At 43.4% G+C, this 14399-nt stretch overlaps 2 protein-coding genes across 2 annotated transcripts; one reads left to right on the top strand and one right to left on the bottom strand.

The window, feature by feature from the left end:
• The first annotated feature begins 241 nt into the window (after nucleotides 1-241).
• On the top strand, nucleotides 242-3134 carry nefla (neurofilament light chain a). Its single transcript, XM_046376074.1, has 4 exons — nucleotides 242-1282; nucleotides 1444-1568; nucleotides 1769-2187; nucleotides 2280-3134. Exons 1-4 carry the CDS (start codon nucleotides 242-244, stop codon nucleotides 2621-2623), a joined length of 1929 nt encoding a protein of 642 aa, XP_046232030.1. The 3' UTR covers nucleotides 2624-3134.
• Nucleotides 3135-6638: 3504 nt separating this feature from the next.
• nefma (neurofilament medium chain a) lies at nucleotides 6639-11336 on the bottom strand. The gene is made up of 3 exons (XM_046375994.1): nucleotides 10122-11336; nucleotides 9256-9380; nucleotides 6639-9146 (listed from the first exon to the last, which is right to left on the bottom strand). Exons 1-3 carry the CDS (start codon nucleotides 11178-11180, stop codon nucleotides 7544-7546), a joined length of 2787 nt encoding a protein of 928 aa, XP_046231950.1. The 5' UTR covers nucleotides 11181-11336; the 3' UTR covers nucleotides 6639-7543.
• Nucleotides 11337-14399: the final 3063 nt, after the last annotated feature.

The raw sequence follows: 14399 nt of genomic DNA, 5'->3' as shown, positions 1-14399 counted from the left end.
TTCCCTTGATCCCTTTCTCATTTCTTGCCATTGCAGTGTAAACCTATCGAACCTGCATTGTCAGAGTTTGTGGAGAGCGCTTGCGTCAGAGCTCACTGTCCTGCTATAAAAGCACAGGCTGCTGCAGCAGCAAGCAGTCGAGGCTTAAACCCGAGCCCCTCATACACCTCCACACACACACTCACGCACACACATACGCATAGAGGAGAGGGAGAGCAGCTTGCCCTCCCACCACTCAGCCATGAGTAGCATCGGATATGACCCCTATTACTCCACCTCATCATACAGACGCTGGATTGTTGAGCCTCCCACTCGTTTGGTGACCAGAGGGAGGACTCACTCGGTCTATTCCTCCCATGCTTCCCCTCTGTCCTCCTCCCGTCTGCAGTACTCCTCTCCCGGCCGGGTGCTGCTCTCCTCCTCCTCACAAGCCTCTTCCCTGGAGTTGGAGCTCAGCCAGGCAGCCCAGATCAGCTCTGAATTCCGTGCCATTCGCACCCAGGAACGCAGCCAGCTGCAGGACCTCAACGACCGCTTTGCCGGCTTCATTGAGAGAGTGCGTGAGCTGGAGCAGCAGAATCGTGCTTTGGAAGCAGAGCTGCTGCTGCTGAGGCAGAGGCACACTGAGCCATCCCGCCTGAGAGCACTGTACGAGCAGGAGGCCCGCTCCCTGAGAGCAGCTGTGGATGAGGCCAGGGCAGAGAAGCAGGCCATCCTGGGACAGAAAGAGCGTCTGGAACAAACTCTGAGTGCCCTGCAGGGTCGATATGAGGAGGAAGTGCTGGCACGTGAAGAGGCTGAGGGCAGGCTGGTGGATGCCCGTCGTGAGGCTGACCAGGCTGCCTTAGCTAAGGCTGAGTTGGATAGGAGCATTGAAACGCTGCTGGAAGAGCTGGCCTTCCTCAAAAGGATTCATGAGGGGGAGGTGGTTGAGCTTCAGGCCCAGGTCCAGCTTGGCGTCCAGGTGGCAGTAGAGTCGGAGGCCGCAACTCCTGACCTCTCCGGGGCTCTCAGGGACATCAGGTCCCAGTATGAAAGGCTGGCAGCAAGGAACATGCAGGCAGCAGAGGAGTGGTTCAGAGGGAAGGTGGGTTCCATGACTGAGACCGTGGCCCAGCACAGTGATGCCGTAAGAAGCTCTAAGGATGAAGCAGGAGAGTACAGGCGCCAGCTCCAGGCCCGCCTGCTGGAGATCGATGCATGCAGAGGCCTCAATGAATCCCTGGAGAAACAGCTGCATGAGATGGAGGAGAAGCAGAGTGCTGAGATAGCAGCTCTGCAGGTCAGTTGTGGCTGAAGGTGTATTTTATCATGACGTGTTATTAATTATTCAGATATTGTGATTTGGAGAATATTAATCTTTAAGAGTATTACTTAGGTTTTCATTTCAAGGTCATGTTATTGCACCTTGGTGACTTATAAAACACCTTATCTCTTATTTAGGACACCATCGGAGAGCTGGAGGGTGAGCTGAGGGCCACCAAACAGGAAATGGCACGCTATCTGAAAGAGTACCAGGATCTCCTGAATGTCAAGATGGCTCTGGACATTGAGATTGCTGCATACAGGTGAGAAGTGATAAGAGAGAACCTAGAAAAATCAGTTCCTGAGAACAAAAATAATCAAAGAGATCAAATTTCTTAATAGGGACCTGTATGTAAATCAGAGTGCATTAGCAAAAATAAGCTTCACTTTCCTCATCTTGTATCAGACCCTGTTGTGTTAATAAATGGCCACTGACAAACTGACTTTTCATCAACCTGCACAGGAAGCTGCTGGAAGGGGAGGAGTCTCGCTTCAGTGCGGGGGTGGCTGGGGGCGTGTCCTCTTTGTACAGCCACAGTTTGTCAGCCCCCTCCTTCGTCAGGCCCGTCCTCTCCAGCCTGAGCTCTGGCACCTCCTATCTGATGACATCCCGTTTGCTCAGCTCCAGTGTCAGCACCACCGAGGGGATCATCTCTGCCAGCCATGCCCAGCAAGCAGAGGCCAGCCCACCTGGTGAGGAGGAAGAGGTGCTAAAAGAGGAGGAGGAGGAGGAAGGTAAGGAAGAAGAGGGAGGTGAGGAGACAGAGGCAAAGCAGGAAGAGGAGGAGGAGAAAGAAGAAGGAGAGGAGGAGGGAGATCAAGAGAAAGAAGATGAAGAGGAGACTAAAGAAGGAGATGAAGAGGCTAAGGGGGAAGAGGAGGGTTAGTTGTATTTCTGATTATTTTCTATGACTTCTTGGTTAAAAATCAATTATTAAGGTCAAAAATAATAAAATTGTTATCTGCTGATACAGGTGGTGATGAGGAGGAGCAAAAGGAAGAGGTGACAGAGGCCACTGAAGAGGAAAAAGGAGAAGAAGAGGAGACTGAGGTTAAAGAAGAAGCACAAGAGGAGGTAAAAACAGAAGGAGCTGATGACAAAGGAGAGGAGGCAAAAGAAGAAGAAAAAGAGGATACGAAAGAAGAGGAGAAAAGTGAGGAGAAAGAAGAGAAAGCTGATGCCAAGAAAGACGACAAGGAAGATGACAAAGCTGCTCCAAAAACAGATGACAAAGTTGATGCCAAAAAGGAAACAGAGGGTGGAAAAACAGCCAAGCCCGAAGCTGCTGAAGAAAAGAGCACAAAGGGTAAAGAATAAGTCAGTCAAGTCTTCAGTCAGGACTGTCCATTAGCTCGACAAACAGTAGAGGCATCAACGCTATCCTCTCAAATCTGCTTATTAACATGGTGCTCAATAAAACAGTCCAATAGCCAACTACAGCAACAAATCAAGGCTAACTGCTTGCCAATATTCAAAGTAGTCCTGAAAGGTCTGGCTGCACACTTCCTGACGAGTCTAATATGTGTAACTGCTGAATGCAAATGTGAGTGTGTGAGTTTGGTGGTTAAATAAACGCCTCTTAAAACCATGTATGTCATTGATTTTGAGCTTGGTAAAGCATACATCATGTCAATATAGAACTTTTCACACTTGACAAATAGATGAAAGACACAAATTTACAGCATAAATCCCTGAAAATCTGTTTAATTTAATATAATCTTGCCAGTGGTTTGGTGAGAAATGTCACCATGTGTCACTTTCTGATTCCATTTATCCCTGTCTTCCTGTCTTATTAACTTCCCTGTCACAGCCATGCTTCTTGAATCATTATTATTTGTTGTGTAGCCAAGGAGTTTTCAGAATGATACTACAGGTCCTGCTCAGACTAAATCGACATAGCTGCAGTGCTCCAAACAACACCACCAGCCATTCTGATTTGACATTGACATGTCCAAAGTAATATTGACAGTACAGAAAAAAAAGTTAAAAAAATACACTCCAACTCTTGCAAAAGGGGCATAATCATGTTTTAAGTTTTGGAACTCCCATAATCCTTGTAATGATGTGAGTTAAGCCGTGAAATACACTTTATGGCCTATTTGTTTACATTTTGACACATTTGCACCATTAAAAATATCTTTTTTTTTCTTTCGTTATAAGGAGGATGATTATATGCTGGCCCATTGCCTACAAAATCAGTTGTCCTCGGATAGGAGATAATCATTTAAGTAATAATTGAACTCAATATTATCTTTACCACATGAAAGAGTAAATTGTAATATGCATTACAAACTGCAAAAAGTGAGTTTTGAACAATATTTACTATTATTTTGTGGTTGCTCAAAATGTGTCCCACATACTTGTCACCACTGTCAGATAATTATAAAAAGCAATAAAATCAGGCAACTGCAAGGCCAACTACATTCCTGAGGACCCTATTTTCAAACCTTCAGCACTACTGCATGCTTCAAGATCACTCAAGCTCCTGTAAGTTTGCTATTTTCTCTTAAACTTTTTCATATTTTTGGACACAACCATAACATGTCAACACCGTCTCTTTTGTATATGACATAAATGTATACTTTTTAAGAAGAGGTCTGAAGTAGCTAGCAACAGAGGGGAAACAAGATGGCTAATGTGAACAACTAATGCATATCATGTGAAAGAGTAGGTTTTTGTCACCACCGTCAGGTTTTCTGTCTGACAGTGGTGACGTACAGTCTGACGGTGTTGACAAAAACCTCCAGATGGTCCTCAGTGGAGGCTAGAATATAGTTCTTGATCACAATAAATACCAATATGACCTGTAATGTTTCATTAACCTCTTTTATATTTATATTTATGAAATTCCCTCTGTATTTCTTCCATATCGTCCAACCCTAGGGGATGAGGTGTGCCTTCCCTCTCTCCCAATTCACTATTATGCCATGTTCATTTGGCTTATGTCATTTGGGATGCACAGAGTGCACCTACTACCCACTTATATAGCACATAGTATACACTATCCCTTGTAGGCTATGCATCTCCAATGACTAAAGTCAAATGAAAATGGCATGACATTTAACCACATCTAACATTGACTGTTACACTCACACACAGTTTGACTTTATGTATCTTAGAAAGTTATGGCTAGGCAGCAGCTATCTGTGGAAGAGAGAAGGAGAAGAAACAGGGAAAAGAAGCGAAGAGAGAAAATATACAGTGAGGCAGAGTTAAAGGAGGAATACCTCAGAACAGAAAGGCAAAGATGGAAGAAGAGGGTGGAGGAAGGGAGGATGAAAAATGACTTGAATGAAAGGGAAAAGAGAAGTCGGAGAAAGGCTTGGAAACATAGACAACAAATATCAAGAGAACGTAAGAGAAAGGGATCAGTTCACCCAGAAACTTATTTTTTACTATGACGATTTGATATTTGGTTATATGGGGATGGGGTACTTTTAATAATGATATTGCTTAATTGTACCTTATATTCTTTGAAAAATGTTTATCACAATGCTCAGGATTGTTATATTTTGGACCAAATAGTTAAATAAAGTTGTTAGGCAAGAAGCCATTGACTTGAGTGGTTTACATTTTGGAATTGTATGTTGTAATGAGGACACTGTCACCACAGTCAGATTAGTGTCACCACCGTCAGAGGGAGTTTTATTTGTTTTAAATGAATATGCTTACAAGATGTTTCTTCAGTGCTGTTGAGCTGTTAAAGTAATAGTCCCTTTTAATGCTAAAATATGTTTCTTAAATAAAGAAACACTACTTTTTCTATTTAGGCTTAAAGTAAATGTTGTATGATGTTAGATCTTTTAAAGGAGTACACATGAAACAGTGTGAAAAATGAACAAAAGTAAATATTCCACATTTTTGAATTGAGAAAGTGTGTTTTACTGTATTTGACTTGTCATTTTTAAGAGGAATACTTAGATTTTCTTCTTTCAAGAGTTACATATACAGTGACTCTCACTTTAAGTGTGAAGGTTGACGAAAAGATGAAGTGAAGGGCAGTCCAGTCAGCAGCCACCGTCCTCCAGGTGGACTGATTTCCTCTGAGTACTGAAAAGCCAAGCCAAGAAATAAGATTACTTCAATGTGAATGTATTTTCTGCTTTATTATTCCATTTATATGTGATACATAACAACACGCACCTGTTGAAACTAATTATAGTCTCATGTAAAAACCCATAACATTTTTGTTGCAATAACATGAAATTATGATTTTTACAGCCTTTTTCACAATCTTTATGATCATCCTAGATGTAATAAGAAACCATCCACGTGCTGATGCGCATTTTTCTCTGAGGTCGCGGTTATTTGACATCCTTGGGTAGGCATTAACTATGACCACTCTGCATCACATATGTAGCATACAGCCCTGGTGATGGGTTTAAAGGACTGATCATAAAAAATCTGGACAGACTGATGCAGTGCTGTTTCTTCCCACCCAGCCTTTCAGCGATAACATCCACCATCACTTCTCTGGTTCTGTGCTTCTGCTGCAGACAAAGACATAAATCTCTGCCACATGTGTAAAATCTCTCGACAAATCAGTTCAGCAGAACATCAATCAAATAAAGATGAAGAAACAACTTTAAGCAATATGATAACCTATAAGCTGAGAAATTAATCTTTCCCATTCTATCAGCACGGGCAGTTAAACCTTATTTAAAAAACTCATTAAACTCCTTATTAAAAAACTATTTTATTAATATCCATTAAACATGTCATGAAAATGATTAATGGTATTAAATTAGAGGGATTCAAAAAAACTTTAAAAATGATTTTAGATAAGTTACAGTCTTAGTTGATGACTTTATTTTTACAAGTAGCTTTGATGGCAAAATTACTAATATTTAACATCTGCTTTCAATGATTGTTTTTCTGAATATCAATCATAAAACTCAATACAGCTTACATTAATATGTGGCCAATATCTTTCATCTTTCTGGGTTAATCTGGCTGAATGTGAACTCTGCTCCCCGGACTGAGGGGTCAGAGTTGTGTTACATTTATTATCATTTATATATTAATTTACTGATAATGTCTTTTAAATCGGTATCAATGTGGATGCAACTTTGTGGATAACATATTTGGTTAGCAACATTAAATCAGAAGTTTTCAAACTTGCAATTCATTCATTCAGAACTAAGCTATGCATTTCAATACTAAACATTCATTGTAAAGCTCTCTAAGTCATAATGCTTTCAACTACATAGAACCTTCTTAACACTAACCACTCTAATGTAATGTTTGATACCTGTATTATACATACAATACATATATATACATATATATACAAAATCACAAGACACAGTCTTTTTTTTATTTTTTTTTTACTTTATTATGACATTTATTGAGCAAATGCTGCTGGGAAATCGTTCATGATGAGTCATGGGATTGCAAACAGTAGCACCTCATATAATTCTGTATTTAAATTCAAGTCCATCCTATGCATACAAGAATGCGCATATGTGCGCATTTACAGTTGCTTTTTTTTTTTCAGTTGCACTCAGGTAAACATAACAGACACTGATAAAAAGCATGTTTAAGGCTAGTTTCTTCAGGTTTGTTAAGCTTTAACTGCTTCAGTTACTGGATGTATATGTTCATGTGTTTATCATATCGCTGCCCGTTTCTTTCTTCACTGTATGTTGTGTATTTGTTGTTAGTTTCTTTTTGGCTCAGTTGGTGTCTTCATGTGTCGAATAAGGCTTCTTCAGAAGAGCACATGTCAGTGTGAAGGACCCTTGCACCTACCTGGCCCCTCCTTTTACTTAAACTCAAAAAACCTATTAACATTAATAATATTTCTCTCAATCTCCCCCCAACATTATTCCTTATACATATTTACTCTTTTTACAGTGTGTTTCTACCATACATACATATAAGAGAGGAATGATCTCCCCTCTCTTGAGCTAGCATGCAGAGACCCCCCTCCCACCCTTCTGTAAGCTCACCCTTGAACAGCAAAAATGAAAAAGAAGATAAAATGTCTCAGTCGCTTGCTCCTGACCACATCTTTAGCAAAGCCCGATAAAAGCTGTCACTCAACATGCATTTTTGAAATCTGTAGCATTTAAGTTTTGGCTTCACTATGATTTGTTTTGTATGTTGGAGAGTGGTTATCTTTATTACATTGCTCTAGCTGTATGATTTACTTTGCTATGTTAGTTTTGATTGCTTGTCTTCGTGTCGTCTCCTCTGGCCCCTCCTCCGCCTGCTGATCAGCTGTCTGGAGTCTGATCAGTTGCCCTCAGCCACCTGCTTGATGGACTGAGTGGAGTGTTTCTCCGTCTTCTTGGTGGACACCAGCTTCTCCTGCACCACCTCCTGCACTTCCTCCACTTCCTTCACGGTCTCGGTCACAGTGATGGATTTGGTGATGTGTTGGGATCCATCCTCTCCGGTGGTGATTGTCTCCACGGTTTTGGTGATCACCACTTTCTGGCTGCCATCTTCCTTGACGGGGCTCTCGTCCACACCATTAGCAATCACATCTGCTTCTTTCTCTTCATCCTTCTTGTCTTTCTCTTCTGGGCTGCTCTTGTCTATGTCGCCATTCATGGCAACATCCTTCTTTTCTACTTTCTTGTCATCTGCTGGGTCACTCTTTTTCTCTGATTTCTCTTCAACAGCTTTAGGAGCTTCAGACTTGGTTGTCTCAGTCTTTGGGGATTCAGCTTTTGGGGATTCAGGTTTTGGGGACTCTGACTTAGGGGACTCAGCTTTTGGGGAGCTGGGTTTTGGGGACCCAGCCTTTGGTGAGCCCTCTTTGGGGGACTCAGGCTTTGGAGATGCAGGCTTGGGAGATTCAGATTTGGGAGACTCAGGTTTAGGTGATTCAGACTTGGGGGATCCGGGCTTTGGGGACTCAGACTTGGGGGATCCAGGCTTTGGGGACTCAGACTTTGGTGAATCAGGTTTTGATGCCTCTGCTTTGCTAGCATCTTCCTTCTTGGCATCGGGCTTTGCAGCTTCTGTTTTCGGAGCTTCTGTCTTGGCTACAGTTTCTTCTGGTTTGTCATCTGCTTTTTTATCTTGCACCTTCTTCTCATCTTTTTCACTATCTTCCTTTTTGCCTTTGTCTGCATCCTCTTTTTCTTCTTTCTCATCTCCACTTTTGGATGCCTTATCACTGCCTGCATCTTCATCCTGATCACCACCCTCCTTTTCAGCTGTGGCTTCCTCCTCTCCTCCACTGCCTTCTTTGTCTCCAGCCTTCTCTTTGTCAGGAGAGGCTTTAGACTCTGGAGCTTTGGCACACAATACTGTCTCCTCAACTTCCTCCTCCTCCTCTCCTCCCTCTTCCCCTTCTCCTTCTTCACCTGCCTCTGCATCATCCCCCTTTTCTCCCTCATCCCCTCCTTCACCTTCTTCTTCCTTCTCCCCTTCCTCACCCCCTTCTCCCTCACCCTCTTCTTCCTCATCACCACCTTTCTCATCCTCTTCTGCCTCTTCCTCCTTAGTGGGTGCGCTAGAGCTAACTTTGGCTTCAGTGGCGGCTACAACTTCCTCCTCTTCAGCCTCCCCCTCTGCCTCTTCCCCCTCTGCCTCTTCCCCCTCACCCTCTGCTTCTTCTTCTTCTGCCTTTCCCCCCTCCTCCTCCTCTCCCTCCTCTTCTCCATCTCCACCTGTGGCAGACAGCTCTTGTGCAATCTCTGCCAGGGCATCGTCAATGTCAGACTTCTCATCCTCCACCCGCGTCTCCTCTATGATCTCCTCCACAAACTTGTGCTGCACCTTAATCTTGGAAACTTCTGATTTAGGTTTAGAGATTTTGGTAGAGGTGATGGTCTGGCGATAGGGGAAAGTGCTGAAGTGGCTCTCCTCACCCTCAAGGAGTTTCCTAGGGACAACAAATATGTATTCAGTCCTCACTTCTACTACAAAGAACAGCAGAAAATGTGTAAAATGACTGTAAAGGTTATTTTTAAATTACTTTTATCAATACATGCCTGTATGCAGCAATCTCGATGTCCAAGGCCATCTTGACATTGAGCAGGTCCTGGTACTCGCGCAGATGACGAGCCATCTCCCATTTGGTGCTCTTGAGCTCATTATCCAGCTGGTGAATTGTCTCCTGAGGAATAAAAGAGCAGACAGAAAACAATGTTGATCAAGTGCAGCAAAACTATGTCTGGAAAAGCTCTGACAGTTTTGTCCGTTATTACAAAACCATCTTGCACATTTTATAATCTCTGTGGACTCTGCCCACCGAAGGCTGTTGCTTTAATATATTCTGACGCAATACAGTATTCTAGAGATGTTGAATGCTTCTTTTTCAAGGGCAGACTCCACGCTTGTCAATACACACCCACCCCCACCCCAAAATCTCAGTGGTGTGATGCAAGGACAGAGCCAATAAAGGCATCGACCCATGCCTCTGACTCAGCAACACAGAGAAAAAGAGAGAGTCTGCTGCAGTGTCTCCCTTTAACCATTTCCTGACACCTGGAAATATCTCTAGCTTGTAAAGAAAGTCACCGCTGGGTTCGTGTGAGCGCAATGAGGCGCGCATAGCACCCATTACGCAGCAGAAAATGCTGAAACACGGACCCTCAGCGGTGATAGAAAAGAAAATATGTCCAGTTATGCTGTTATAAAAAGAAGTTTATAAGTTCCTCAAATAAAAATTACGTCACTAAGATCTAAAAGACATGAAATATTACAATGAAGATTAACTCTAATCATCATGACAGCAACTCAAACCGCGGATTAAGTTTAAACACACAAAAAACATTAGCTAAATCGCAAAATATAAAGTAAATCCAAAGCACAGCCCTGTATTCACAGCTCTTTACGCACGGCTGCCGCGGCTTACCTGCAGGCTGGCCAGGTCGCTGTTGTGACGGTCCTCAATGTCATTCAGCTGCCTCTCCAGCGAGTCTCGTGTCCCGCGGACGGACTCCAACTCCACCGTCTTGGACTGCAGCTGGCGGCGATAATCGGCGATCTCATCACGGGCGGACTTTATTGCGTCCTTGTTCTGCTCCGCAGCCTCGGTGAGCTTGGCGTAGCGGCACATGAACCAGTTCTCCACCTGCTGCAGGTTCTGTTTCGAGTGACCCTCCAGCTCGCAGCGGATCTCCCGAAGCGCCTCGGTGATGTCTGCCTTTTGGATGTCTTTTCTCTCCACGGTCACCTGAGACGCCTGAATCTGGGCAATAAGGTCGCTCACCTCTTCCTCGTGGTTGTTGCGGATGAAAGCAATCTCATCCTGCAGCGACTGAACTTTCTTCTCCAACTCGGACTTCGCCAACTCCGAGTCGTTCGCGTCCTTCTTCAGGACACGAATTATGGCCTCTGTCTCCTCCCGGATGCGAGCTTCTTCGTCAAAGCGGTCCCTGAGCCGCTGAATGTCCTCCTCGATATGGTCGGTGTCGAGCTGAATTTGCGCCTTGTCATGGTGTATTTGCTCCAGCAAAGAGCGCAGCTCCTGCAGCTCCTGGTCGTACAGGTCGCCCAGCTGGGTGCGCGACACCTGCTTCTGCCGCAGTGCGTGGATCTCCGCCTCGATCTGCTTGTTCTGCTGCTCCAGGTAGTGCACTTTGTCAATGTAAACAACGAACCGGTCGTTGAGCCCTTGGAGTTGCTCTTTCTCATTAGATCGCTTGTAGTCTCCGTTCAGAATGGAGGTTTGACTATAATCAACGCTGTCGGCGGAGCTGAACACCGTTGAGCTGTAAGCTCGGGACACCGGCATATTCACGCTCTTCTTGTAAGACGTGGTCATGGTGGAGCCGGGGCTTGCCCGGGACCAGGACTGGGAGCGAAAGCCGCTGGATGGGGTGCCGCCGGAGCGGTTGTAGCCGTAGGTGGTGGTCCTAGTATCCATACTTCTCCTGAAGGGACTCCCTATCGTTTCCACCGGGTAACTCATCCGGTCAGAGTACCGTAGGGGATGTGCGCAAGAATGAAGGGGGACGGTGCAGGAGGTGGAGGCGTGTATGTGGGTGTATGTGTGTTATGTGTGTGTGTGTGTGCAGGTGAGGGGTGTATGGCTTTCACAGCGACTAAGACCTCCTCTGTCTGCGCCTTATATAGCCAATGTGAGGCTGTGCCGCTAACAAGGCAAGGCCAAGCAGTTTTGTTTCGTCCACTGATGGAAGGGAGGGGAGGGCGCATCCCCCTCAGGTCGTCTGCTAATGGTCCCGGGTCCCGTTCCGTCTGAACCACGTGGGCTGGAGGCGCTGCATGGCTGCCGATTTAAATGAACTGACTAGATAGATAAATAGATAAGGTTAAGTTTGTGTTAATTGGAAAACAATTTTGATTTTGATGTCAAAAGTCTGAAATCCCTTCAAAGCAGAGAATAAATTCATTATGAATCAACCAATCCAGACATTAATTTGGTCGCTCTTATGAAACAGTAGGAACGCACCTGTATTGGGCCTGTCATTTCAGCACCACGGACAGCAAACAGCAGTTTCTTTTACCTAAAAGAGCTGAGCTGAAATGACAGTTCACTCAGTGTGAATTAATGCAAGAACTTGAGCGACCAGACGATGATTATTTCTTCAGGCACAAAGTCTAAAGAATGTGTAGACTTTGTCATGCATGAAAATAAGGAGGGTATACCAAGTGATCTTAAGCTCCTTAAATGAATAATATGTATGTACCTGCTTTGCTCTTAAGGCAGGCAAAGTGACAAAAGAGAAGTGGCACTTATTCATATTTTCCTTACTTTCTTTTTATTGTGATTCTGCATTTGCAACATTTTCTCTTATTGGACCAATAATAGTGCTACTACCACTACTACTACTAATAATGATAATGGCTGGTTATACAAGTAATTTCAAATTTCAGTGCTAAATGTATCGCTGAATAGAAAAAACTCAGATCCATTCATTGATTCATGAAGACAGCCTTTTAAGAAACTCATTTATTTTGTTCTTGAATTATTTTAAATAACATAAGTGAGGTATAAAAGGTCACTGCACAATGCCAAGATTTCACAATTTTTTTTTAAATGTCTAGCTTAATGTATTCATCCCCAAAACTGAGATATTAATGAAGTAGACTGTATATTGTATACTTCTATGGTCTACACTTTTATCTAATACACACTGCGAGTGGTGTCTGAAGGATCCTTACACTGTAGCACAAAGCCACATGGGATTTGTGGCTTATCCATCCCATTTGCTGAGATGTTTCCCCCCCCCCTCCAGTGAGGCATCAGTGTGGGCTTCCTGTCCGGTGCCTCGGCCTCTCCAGCAGGCTATTGATCTCTGATCAATCTTGACGCTTCACTCTAATCTCAAATCTTGCTCAGGTCAATGTGAATCGATTAGCAACTGCGAGGTAACGCACCAAAAACAGCTGCAGTAGTGCTTCTGCAGGATCCATTACTTAATGCATTTAATGTCGTCAAAATGATCACCACACTTTCCTCCACAAATCAGGCCATATTATAAGTCCAGCAACCTGAGTGCAAATAGCAACATATCAAGACAAAAAACTTGTACTGAATTTCAGGGCATTAAGTCATAACTGCACTCCTGCCCAAGTACTTTTAAAAATCTTATCGTTATTTGTCTAGTATGTGAGATGAGAACTCATTCTGCTTTTCAACACTGATTTAGACATTTGCAGTTAATCACTAGGTTACATTTATGTTACCGCCCCCCCCTCATTGGTTTTCCACTGCAATCTTTAGTCAAGCACATCTAATGCATCAAGCATGGCCAATTTTAGATTGCTCCAGAGACAGAGAGGCAGACAGAGAGAGAAAGAGCTAGACTGAGAGGGAGGGAGGGAGGGAGGGAGATATGGTCACAATGACTTTCTGTTTCTGTGTGTCCGCCTATTTTAAGCACTAATATGTATTGTAAATGATTATATACCACAGGAGCCACACCCACAACCTCCTTGCTTGCTGACGTTACAGTGTCCTTGACCACTGCTCTATGAGTTTCTCTGTGCGTGCCCTTCCTGCAGGTTTTTAGAGGCATATATTTAAGTGTTGGGGCTCTCCAGATGCCAGTATAAGGTGGTCTGATGCACACAGCAGAGTGAGAGTGTATGAGCTGGGCCAAGAAAAAAAAAAAAAAAAAAAAAAAAAAACAGGAGAGTCATTCAACATCAGTGCTGGGCTCCAGCGCACTGCAGAAGGGTTGAAGTGTTTTCAAATGGCACTGCAGCAGAAACAGGCTCTTGCAAGCAGATGAACCCATTCCAGTCTGTCCCAGCCTCAAACATGCCGGCATCAGGCCACAGAGTTATGGAGAGTTCATTCGCCTTTGAATGAGGTCAAAGCACAGGCATGGCAGAATCTTTCAGCTGACATACTGAGTGACATTTAAATGGAAGGATAATAAAGCTGTAATTTGACAGATGAAGCACATATCAAGAGTATCCTTTGATATGTGGTAGTTAGCAGCGTAAGGATCATAGTCAGGAGTCAAGTCAAGTTCCCATAAAGAAAAAATATTGGTCTGATTCTATATTGATTCCCTCATTGATTTCTGATCAGTAAGACTTTGCAACTTTCACAGCTACTGTACTCACATTTGTAAACTAAAGGAAAATGGTAAATGTTACAACATATTGCTGTAATAGCAGACCAAGAGATTCTGTGAGGCATTAAAACCACTTTTAATCCTGTCATTTAGTCTAGGCATATTTGCTTATAAGCATTTGCTATGGTAAAGTTTTAAACGCACAACTTTTACTCGTTGTATTGTGGTATTGCAATATGTCCTCCATGCAGCTATGGCTGCCAGCTGTACTTTTGTCTCTAATATATTTGTGAGGAGAAGGAGAGAACATCACGAGTCAGTGGAGAGGAAGAATGACATTGAGATAAAAAGCAAAGCAAACGCTGAGACATTTAATTAAGATTTACGTTGATGATGCTCAACCTACCAGGGCCTCGCAGGCTTACAACTTTGTGTGAGTGAGTGTGTGTGTATGTGTGTGTGTGTGAGGCCAAGAGATTAATGATCCATGTGATGGGTGGTGTCAATATTGTGATTGCTACACATCTGAAACAGCATTTACAAGCTGCACAAATAACCAATTTTGGTTGAAATGAAAACAATGCTCTTTCCTCTAAAGTGACTGTGTGTTAATGAAAACCTGTTTTTGACAAGAGAAATAA

Source organism: Scatophagus argus, chromosome 20, assembly GCF_020382885.2.
Source record: "Scatophagus argus isolate fScaArg1 chromosome 20, fScaArg1.pri, whole genome shotgun sequence".
Lineage (NCBI taxonomy): Eukaryota > Metazoa > Chordata > Actinopteri > Scatophagidae > Scatophagus > Scatophagus argus.
The sequence above is the reverse complement of the archived record's forward strand: the minus strand, read 5'-3'. Positions and strand labels throughout refer to the sequence as shown.